This window comes from Salvelinus fontinalis, chromosome 10 (genome assembly GCF_029448725.1).
Source record: "Salvelinus fontinalis isolate EN_2023a chromosome 10, ASM2944872v1, whole genome shotgun sequence".
In the NCBI taxonomy this organism is placed as follows: Eukaryota; Metazoa; Chordata; class Actinopteri; order Salmoniformes; family Salmonidae; genus Salvelinus; species Salvelinus fontinalis.
Genome location: NC_074674.1, coordinates 32,653,798 through 32,665,150, shown reverse-complemented (window position 1 = coordinate 32,665,150; position 11,353 = coordinate 32,653,798). Strand labels below are relative to the sequence as shown.

The 11,353-nt window shown below is 43.3% G+C and overlaps 1 protein-coding gene across 1 annotated transcript; it reads left to right on the top strand.

Annotated features, from left to right (window-relative positions):
* On the top strand, positions 1-2,739 carry LOC129863235 (C-C motif chemokine 19-like). The gene is made up of 4 exons (XM_055935145.1): positions 1-1,552; positions 1,826-1,946; positions 2,089-2,213; positions 2,377-2,739. Exons 1-4 carry the CDS (start codon positions 1,492-1,494, stop codon positions 2,394-2,396), a joined length of 327 nt encoding a protein of 108 aa, XP_055791120.1. The 5' UTR covers positions 1-1,491; the 3' UTR covers positions 2,397-2,739.
* The last annotated feature ends 8,614 nt before the right edge of the window (positions 2,740-11,353 follow it).

Genomic DNA, 11,353 nt, shown 5'->3' with positions numbered 1-11,353 from the left:
AATTTCCAATCGCCTGAAGGTACCACGTTCATCTGTACAAACAATAGTACGCAAGTATAAACACAATGGGACCACGCAGCCGTTATACCGCTCAGGAAGGAGACGCGTTCTGTCTCCTAGAGATGAACGTACTTTGGTGTGAAAAGTGCAAATCAATCCCAAAACAACAGCAAAGGACCTTGTGAAGATGCTGGAGGAAACCGGTACAAAAGTATTTATATCCACAGTAAAACGAGTCCTATGTCAACATAATCTGAAAGGCCGCTCAGCAAGGAAGATGCCACTGCTCCAAAACCGCCATAAAAAAAGCCAGAATACGGTTTGCAACTGCATATGGGGACAAAGGTCATACCTTTTGGAGAAATGTCCTCTGGTCTGATGAAACAAAAATAGAACTGTTTGGCTATAATGACCATTCTAATGTTTGGAGGAAAAAGGGGGAGGCTTGCAAGCCGAAGAACACCATCCCAACCGTGAAGGACGGGGGTGTCAGCATCATGTTGTGGGGGTGCTTTGCTGCAGGAGGGACTGGTGCACTTCACAAAATAGATTGCATCATGAGGGAGGAAAAGTATGTGGATATATTGAAGCAACATCTCAAGACATCAGTCAGGAAGTTAAAGCTTGGTCGCACATGGGTCTTCCAAATGAACAATGACCCCAAGCACACTTCAAAAGTTCTGGCAAAATGGATTAAGGACAACAAAGTCAAGGTATTGGAGTGGCCATCACAAAGCCATGACCTCAATCCTATTGAAATTGTGTGTGCCGAACTGAAAAGGTGTGTGCGAGCAAGGAGGCCTAGAAACCTGACTCAGTTACACCAGCTCTGTCAGGAGGAATGGGCCAAAATTCACCCAACTTATTGTGGGAAGCTTGTGGAAGGCTACCTGAAACGTTTGACCCAAGTTAAACAATTTAAAGGCAATGCAACCAAAGGCAACCAAATACTAATTGAGTGTATGTGAACTTCTGACCCACTGGGAATGTGATGAAAGAAATAAAAGCTGAAATAAATAATTTTCTAGTATTATTCTGACATTTCACATTCTTAAAATAAAGTGGTGATCCTAACTGACCTAAGACAGGGAATCTTTACTAGGATTAAATGTCAGGAATTGTGAAAAACTGAGTTCAAATGTATTTGGCCAAGGTGTATGTAAACCTCCGTCTTCAACTGTATCTCCCCATCAACGGTGAGAATGATTTAGAGATATTTCCGGCAGTTGTAACTGCAGAGAAAGTACCCTTCAACTCCATGGAAAAGCACTGGCAGAGCCTACTTTATCTTTGTTTGTTTTAAAGGTGAGAGTTGAGGGGCGTGCTGAGCTGAACATGGTTTACGGGAAATGGGTGCATGACTTGAGGGGAGGGAAAGTGAAAGGAGTTGTGCGGTGAGGATATAAAGCTGTGCCTGGACCACAGCAGCCCATTTATCTGCACATCCTTGTTTCAAATATTAAGACATAGACAGAGAACAACTAAGACAGGATGTCCTTACGGTTGGCTGCACTTCTTCTGTTGACATCAGTCCTCTGGAGCCATGCAGCAGGTGAGATCCTCTCTTCTACTGCAGAGCTACTGTTATTATTTACTTTTACTCCAAGTTGTTATCATAGTAACTACTATAATAACGTCTTGATTACATAATGCTGTGTCTTGATCACTAGTTGTTATTATTATCTGTGGAACTGAATATGCTCGTTGTCTTCTCAAGAGAATGTTGACATGTAATTTTAGTAGAATGCCAAACACAGAGAGAATACACAAAGATACACAGAAGGGATAGTCTAACCTGTGTTTGTGTGTGCGTGTGTGTCTGCAGCAAACACAGATGAAGCAATGGACTGCTGCTTGACAACAACCAATGCCAAGCTTCCCCGCAGAGTGGTGAAGTCATTCAGTATCCAGAGAGTCAGTGGAGGATGTCGGATATCTGCCACTGTGTAAGCAACATTAATCATTCCACACACTTGTACAATAGGTTGCCAAATGTAACACATCACCCTAACCACAAGTTAATGTTTTCTGGCTGTGTGTGACTGCATTGTTGGAACTATGTCTGATCTAAGTCACTTCTGCCAACAGGTTTGTCACGAGGAAGAATCTTCGACTGTGTGCTCCTCCTGCCACCAATAACAACTGGGTGACCAAACTCATCAAGCAACTGAAGAGGAAATCGCAGAATGGAAAGGCCAGAAAAAGGAAAAATGGTGGGATTCTATCTTAAAGTGTGATGCAATCCACATTAATCAATTCTTTTAATTATAGAAGCATAAAAGGTTTCATGGTCACCACCCATGTTCTTCCATCAACGGTGAAGTTCCACCCGTGTCTGTATTTAACTGTTTCTCCGTGTGCATTATTTCTCCTCAGGCAAGAACAGTAGACACTGAAAGACTGTGGGTGATCCCTGAACATGGAGCTCCAGAACACGTTCTGCAAGAACATTTTCCAGGCTGATCCCTGAAACAATAATCAGCAGTTGGACACATTTTGTCAATGGCATTTTAAAGTTAGTTCTCATTGTAGGGTGTGATACTGTGATACTGTTGAATTGATTGTATTCTCCCAGTTGCCATTTTTATTTTGACCAACACTGTTTCATGTGTACTTCATGTACTGCAGAGAAAACACTGCATCTTTTCTAACCTTTCTCACAGTCACTTTAAGTCACTATAAGCTGGATTTTGTATTGTATAGATACATTTTATGTAAATAAAGTGTTTTTTAAAGACATATTGTGTTTTTCATCTCAGTATTAATGATTTATTCATTTTGTCCAGTTAAAGACTTGTCCATGGTTTTTACATTGTACAACATTATTGGGAGTAGTTAGTAGTTAGTAGTTAGTAGTTAGTAGTTCAATTTCCAAGTCATTCACATCCATTCATAAAACACAATGAGGAACTCCAGCCAGTTGTCTCTGGTGTCAGTAGAGCAGGTTCTAACATAATCAAGAGATAGCTACAGGGAAACATCTGAGTTATAGTCTGTGTTAAACACTGCATTTACACCTTAACCAAATGTGTTATTCCTTATTCTTATAAATATTATTCCATAGTTATGCTCTATGGACCTTCTATGTTTAATTTCCTCAAACAAAGAAAAGGCGCAGTCACTTGGTCTGGTCCAAGGTGTGGCCTAGCATAACTCTCTCCAATGATAACAGAATGTCAGCTAGAAGAATGGAGCACTGGGACATCAGCTGCATGTCTCCCCGTAACTCCATCTAATGGCTCATGAGAGTGTGACCTCTATATTCATGGCAGCCCGATGTGGGTGAAATTTCATCAGGCTACTCCTCTAAATCCCAGCTTCACACCCAGACCTGTCAGTCTAAAATACCTCTATACGTGGGGACTGTCACGTTCATTATAGAGATGAGACCAAAGCGCAGCGTGATTTGAATGCATCTTCTTTTAATAAAGAAAGAACACGGTATGAACTATACAAAAACAATAAAACGAACATGAAGCTATATAATCATAGTGCTGACACAAGCAACTAAACATAGACATAGATAAACACCCACGAAATACTCAAGGAATATGGCTACCTAAATATGGTTCCCAATCAGAGACAACGATAAACAGCTGTCTCTAATTGAGAACCAATCTAGGCAACCATAGACATACAAAACCCCTAGACTGGTAAAACCAATAAACATACAAAAACCCTAGACAGGACAAAAACACATAATCACCCATGTCACACCCTGACCTAACCAAAATAATAAAGAACACAAAGAATACTAAGGTCCGGGCGTGACAGGGACAGACTGACTCCTCAGAATGACAGTTGAAATGCAATCAGTCTGTTCAGCCAGGGAGGCGACAGAACCTGGGCTGTATTCCTATTCCTGGCAAGTTGCAATCCACTTTCCATATCATGTGTTTCCAAGAACGCTATTCTTTCTAACTCATGACTTATGATAAATGGCTCAAATGGGATGTACACTGAAAGTCATGTTTACAGACATCAGATGAGGGCAGTTCACTTCAGTGGCAGATTGTCTCCATTACCTGATACAGGGCCAATTTGGTTGATTTGAGCAGAATCCTCAGTAATGAAAGGTGAAAGTGAAAGTGCGGGGCCTCCCGGGTGAGTCTCTGGGTTCGCGCCCAGGCTCTGTCGCAGCCGGCCGCGACCGGGAGGTCCGTGGGGCGACGCACAATTGGGCTAGCGTCGTCAGGGTTAGGGTGGGTTTGGCCGGTAGGGATATCCTTGTCTCATCGCGCTCCAGCGACTCCTGTGGCGGGCCGGGTGCAGTGCGCGCTAACCAAGGGGGACAGGTACACGGTGTTTCCTCCGACACATTGGTGCGGCTGGCTTCCGGGTTGGAGGCGCGCTGTGTTAAAGAAGCAGTGCGGCTAGGTTGGGTTGTGCTTCGGAGGACGCATGGCTTTCGACCTTCGTCTCTCCCGAGCCCGTACGGGAGTTGTAGCGATGAGACAAGATAGTAATTACTAGCGATTGGATACCACGAAAATTGGGGAGAAAAGGGGAGAAAATTTATAAAAAAAATAAAAATAAAAAAAAGAAAGTGAAAGTGCGTCATCTGTTGGGGATTTATGAAGCTGAGCTAATAATGAGCTTTATAATATTGAGCTTTTTCCCCCCTTCGGCTCCACAGGAAATTTGTACCTGCTGTGTGGATGGCAAAGGGGTAATGGAATACTATTGCAAAGCCATTTTGCTACTTAAAAACAACATTTAGTGGTGGAGATACTTTGAATGCGACCTTAGAGATTCACATGTATCATTTTCTGTGGATTTAATTATTATCAGTAGACTTCTAATTGTAATGTTATATCACAGAAAAGAGGAGCACACATAGGCTCACACCATACAGACTCTGGAACAGTGGAAACGCTTTCTCTGGAGAGATGAATCACGCTTCACCATCTGGGAGTCTGGCGGACAAACCTGGGTTAGGCGGATGCCAGCAGAACGCTAGCTGCCCGAATGCATAGTGACAACTGTAAAGTTTGGTGGAGGAGGAATATTGGTCTGGGGCTGTTTTTCAAGGTTCGTGCTAGGCCCCTAAGCTAGGATAGGCTAGGCCCCCACACTGAAGGGAAATCTTAACGCTACAGCATACAATGAAATTCTGGACAATTCTGTGCTTCCAACTTTGTGGCAACAATTTTGGGAATGCCCTTCCTGGTTCAGCATGGCAATGCCCCCATGCACAAAGCTAGGCCTATACAGAATTGTTTTTCCAACATTGATGTGGAAGAACTTCACTGGTCTGCACAGAGCCCTGACCTCAACTCCGTCGAACACCTTAGGGATGAATTGGAACACCGACTGTGAGCCAGACCTAATCGCCCAACATCAGTGCCCGACCTCACTAATGCTCTTGTGGCTGAAGCAATGTTCCAACATCTAGTGGAAAGTCTTCCCATAAGAAGGCTGTTATAGCAGCAAAGTGGGTACCAACTCCATATTAATGCCCATTTTGGATTTTTAAAAAATTAAATATATTTTTGTTTCACCTTTATTTAACCAGGTAGGCTAGTTGAGAAGAAGTTCTCATTTACAACTGTGACTTGGCCAAGATAGAGCAAAGTAGTACAACACAAACAACACCGAGATACACATGGGATAAACAAACGTACAGTCAATAACACAATCGAAAAGTCTATATACAGTGTGTGCAAATGTAGTAAGATTAGGCAGGAAAGGCAATAAATAAGCCATAGTGGCGAAATAATTAGAATTTGGCAATTAAACACTGGAGTGATGAATGTACAAAAGATGAATGTGCAAGTTGAGATACTGGGGTGCAAAGGAGCAAGAAAATAAATAACAATATAGGGATGAGGTAGATGGGTGGGCTATTTACAAATGGGCTATGTACAGGTGCAATGATCGGTAAGCTGCTTTGACAGCTGATGCTTAAAGTTAGTGAGGGAGATATAAGACTCCAGCTTCAGTGATTTTTGCAATTCGTTCCAGTCATTGGCAGCAGAGAACTGGAAGGAAACTCAGCCAAAGGAGGAGTTGGCTTTGGGGGTGACCAGTGAAATATACCTGCTGGAGCACATGGGTGGGTGTTACTATGGTGACCAGTGGGCTGAGATAAGGCGGGGCTTTACCTAGCAAAGACTTATAGATGGCCTGGAGCCAGTGGGTTTGGCGACGAATATCAAGCGGGGGCCACCCAACGAGAGCATACAGGTCGCAGTGGCTGCCTTTACAAGGAAGGACACACACACACACATATCCCAGAATCCTTCACTGCCTGCAGACCACAATGCACTGATAAGAGAAACATCTGGTCTGGAACCAGCTTAAGCCTTTCCAACATTGAGGATATCTCAGGATTGGGGAATGCTTTTCATTCATTATGAAATATAAACAAAGTTTTCTCATCTATGTTTGGAAAGCACTTTTTGCTTTAGCCTGTATACATTTTTCAGGAGCAGAACAGGAAATGGTTGTCTCTTGCTGCTCTATTTTCTTTCCCTTCTGTTCAGTCCCTTTCATAGTCACTCAGTGTCACCATGTACTGCACCCTGTGCCCTGTGTCAGGTCCTCCCAGTTTCAGATATGAGAACAGAATAGTACAACCCCAACCCCTCCCTCCCTCCATCCACACCTCCCTCCCTCCCCTCCCTCCACCCCTCCCTCCACCCCTCCCTCCAATAACATTGAAAAATAAATTAAATGTGACAGAAACAAAAACAATGGAAAAGATTCAAAAAAAAAATAATTGGTATCATAATTATAGTTGAACTTATCAGCACAACGTATGGCCACTAGAAGAGACATGACTGCTTACCAAAATATGCAAGTTACACTAAGACAGGCTCTCTAAAAATGTGTATTAATGGGGACCAGGTTAAGTCAAACTTTTGTCGAGACCCATGCACAGTGTACCTAACCTTCTCCAAAGGCAGAGATGACATCACCTCCTTAACCCACTGCATAAAGGAGGGTGGCTTTGCAGACTTCCAGTGAAAAAGGACAAGGCGGCGAGCTAGCAGCGAGGCAAATGCTATCGCATATGCCTGATACATAGTAGCACTCTGGTCTAGGGGAAGTACCCCAACAATGGCAGTCAACGGGTTGAGGCTAACAGTTATATTACTGATATGTGAGAATGCCTCAAAAATGGGGTCCCAGAAGCCACTCAAAGATTGGCATGACCAAAACATGTGTCCTACAGTCGCTGGACTCTGGTGGCATCTCAAACACTTGGGTTCAACATTTGGATATTTTTACTATTTTCTACATTGTAGAATAATAGTGAAGACATCAAAACTATGAAATAACACAAAACTATGAAATAATACAATCATGTAGTAACCAAGAAAAGTGTTAAACAAATCAAGGCAAACGGTAGCTTCTTTGAAGAATCTCAAATATAAAATATATTTTGATTTGTTTAACACTGTTTTGGTTACTACATGATTCCATATGTGTTATTTCATAGTGTTGATGTTTTCACTATTATTCTACAATGTAGAAAATAGTAAAAATAAAGAAAAACCTTGAATGAGTAGGTGTGTCCAAACTTTTGACTGGGATTGTATATATCGACATTTTTTATGTACAACATTTATATTTGTATAGAATACACCTAATATAGAATAGAAGAGACATTTGAATTTCATTACATTTCACTGAATTAAATTGTATTTCCTTTGATTCAAATTCAATTTGCAATTCTGTATTCTGTTTACTACTTGAATTGGAAGAATTGAATTGGAATTATGAGGCATTCTCAATTCCATTCTGAAATGAGTCCAACCCTGCTTTCTATCTCTTTCTCTCTCTCTGCCTCTCTCTCTCTCTGGGCTCCCCCTTAGCAGTACACTCACGTGGGCCATTCACAGATCTGATCCCGCCCTTCTCAACCCGTTGCCACTTTGAGGCTGAGACAGTGGGAGTGAGTGAGGGGCTGTGATAATATCTCCTTTCTTTCTTTCAGTTTCCCAGAGAGCTCTGACAGTGCACTGAAAGAGGATGGGAGGGTGTGTGTGTGTGTGCATGTGTGTGTGCATGTGTGTGTGTTGGAGAGAGTGAGGGACATTTAGGGGATGGGTTAGGGGTACTGAATGGGTTGAAGGAACAACACATTTTGCTGATGGAGGAGCCAGTGGGCTACTCTTTACAACCCCTCCCCTCCAACCTCTGCTCACTAATGCACTGTCTACCCAGAGCATGCTGGGTAATCCCTGCCTGGGAGAAACTATGGGAGGCTTTTATCAGTGTGTTACAATAGCATACTTGTTTGAAGAAGCTACAGTGTACAGTGTAGTTCTTGCATTTAAACTTGAGAAATGGTGTTGGAAGAATATTTTAATCGAGTTCTGAACGCTGACCTAGTGCTTGTTTGATGTATAGAATAGTGTGAGGCATCACGTTTGATGTAGACAGCCAAAGACCTGTCATGACAGGAGGTATCAGGTAACCTGGGGTCAATGTTTTCACTAGTTTCAGTCCTTCACATCCCTGACTGATCCAGCTATGGGCTTTCCAAGATGTTCTCAAAAGCCTTCAGTTTAGTCTATAGGGGATCAAATCAAATAACATTTTATTTGTCACATGCTTACTTAAAAGCCCTTATCCAACAATGCAATTCAAGAAATAGAGTTAAGAAAATATTTGCTAAATAAGTTAAAGTAAAAAATGTAATAAAAAGTAACACAATAAGATTACATAACAATAACGAGGTTATATACAGGGGGTACCGGTACAAAGTAGCAGCAGTGTAAAAACAAGGGGGGGTCAATGTAAATAGTCTGAGTGGCCATTTGATTAATTGTTCAGCGCTCTTATGGCTTGGGGGTAGAAGCTGTTAAGGAGCCTTTTGGACCTAGACTTGGCGCTCCGGTACCGCTTGCCGTGCGGTAGCAGAGAAAACAGTCTATGACTTGGGTGACTGGAGTCTTTGACCATTTTTTGGGCCTTCCTCTGACACCGCCTAGTATATATTGTAGGTCCTGGATGGCAGGAAGCTTGGCCCCAGTGATCTATTGGGCCGTAAGCACTACCCTCTGTAGCGGCTTACGTTCTGATGCCGAGCAGTTGCCATACCAAGCGGTGATGCAACCGGTCAGGATGCTCTCGATGGTGCAGCTGTAGAACTTTTGGAGAATCTGGGGACCCATGCCAAATCTTTTCAGTCTCCTGATGGGGAAAATGTGTTGCGTGTCCTCTTCACGACTGTCTTGGTGTGTTTGGAACATGATAGTTTGTTGGTGATGTGAACTTCAAGGAACTTGAAACTCTCGACCCGCTCCACTACAGCCCCTTTGATGTTAATGGGGGCCTGTTCAGCCCTCCTTTTCCTGTAGTCTATGGTCATCTCCTTTGTCTTGCTCACATTGAGGGAGAGGTTGTTGTCCTGGCACCACACCGCCAAGTCTCTGACCTCCTCCCTATAGGCTGTCTCATCGTTTTCAGTGATCAGGCTTACCATTGTTGTGTCGTCAGCAAACTTAATGATGGTGTTGGAGTCGTGCTTGGCCACACAGTCGTGGGTGAACAAGGAGTACAGGAGGGGACTAAGCATGCACCTCTGAGGGGCTCCGGTGTTGAGGATCAGCGGGGCAGATGTGTTGTTGCCAACCCGTACAACCTGGGAGCGGCCAGTCAAGAAGCTCAGGATCCAGTTGCAGAGGGAGGTGTTTAGTCCCAGGGTCCTTAGCTTAGTGATGAGCTTTGTGGGCACTATGGTCTTGAACACTGAGCTGTAGTCAATGACCAGCATTCTCACATAGGTGTTCAATCAATCAATCAATCAAGTTTATTTTATATAGCCCTTCGTACATCAGCTAATATCTCGAAGTGCTGTACAGAGACCCAGCCTAAAACCCCAAACAGCTAGAATGCAGGTGAAGAAGCACGGCGGCTAGGAAAAACTCCCTAGAAAGGCCAAAACCTCATAAAGAAACCTAGAGAGGAACCAGGCTATGAGGGGTGGCCAGTCCTCTTCTGGCTGTGCCGGGTGGAGATTATAACAGAACTATGCCAAGATGTTCAAAAATGTTCATAAGTGACAAGCATGGTCAAATAATAATCATGGATAATTTTCAGTTGGCTTTTCATAGCCGATCATTAAGAGTTGAAAAACAACAGGTCTGGGACAGGTGGCGGTTCCATAACCGCAGGCAGAACAGCTGAAACCGGAACAGCAGCAAGGCCAGGCGGACTGGGGACAGCAAGGAGCCACCACGCCCGGCAGTCCCGACGTATGGTCCCACGGCTCAGGTCCTCCGAGAGAAAGAAAGAGAGAAGGAGAAAATTAGAGAGAGCCAAGATTTTCAAAATGTTCATAAATGACAAGCATGGTCAAATAATAATCAGGAATAAATCTGTTGGCTTTTCATAGCCGATCATCAAGAGTTGAAAACAGCAGGTCTGGGACAGATAGGGGTTCCGTAACCGCAGGCAGAACAGTTCCGCAGGCAGAACTGTTCCTTTTGTCCAGGTGGGAAAGGGCAGTGTGGAGTGTAATTGAGATTGCGTCATCTGTGGATCTTTTGGGGAGGTATGCGAATTGGAGTGGGTCTAGGGTTTCCGGGATGATGGTGTTGATATGAGCCATGACCAGCCTTTCACAGCGCTTCATGGCTACTGACGTGAGTGCTACCGTGCGGTAGTCATTTAGGCAGGTTACCTTCACATTCTTGGGAACTGGGACTGTGGTGTTCTGCTTGAAACATGTAGATAAAGTAAGGAGAACTAAACCTCTCAGACAGACAGCAGCAACCATTTCTGCTGATCTCTGATTCATTTATCAGAGACAGGGTGAGACTGAGAGGACCTTGAAGCCTTCCACTTAACAAAGGCACCGAGTCAGACAGAGAGCATCATGGGAATTTACATTCTGTATGAGAGCAGGGGTAACAGCTGTGGGGTTATGGGAGATGTAATCAGAAGATAATTATTTATATGTTGCTGCTGTAGCAAGAGGCTAGGGGCTAAACCCACACAGAGGCAGAATTACTTCAAGGTGAACTGGTCATTCTTTTTTAGTTTGAAACATAGAAAAAGTTTTCTGCAGTTTGACATGATATCTTTGATATGATATCTCTATCTTTCAACAGGTTCAACATGATCTGAGGGTTCTTATCAGATACAATGTTTTAGACCTACCCTGAAAGCCCAGTTTGATCTGGTTCTGGGAAGAAAACTGATATTTTTGTCACAGCCTGAAAACTTACTCAGAGTGCAGCTGAGTCTCTCATCTCCACACTATCTCATTTCCCATCCTTCACCCCGTGTACAGTACATACATACATATGAGAAGAGCTTTTTGTGGTAGAGGACATGGAAGCAAGCCTTCAAACCAATTCGGTATCCTGTTACATCTCCTATTTATATCTAAAATCAT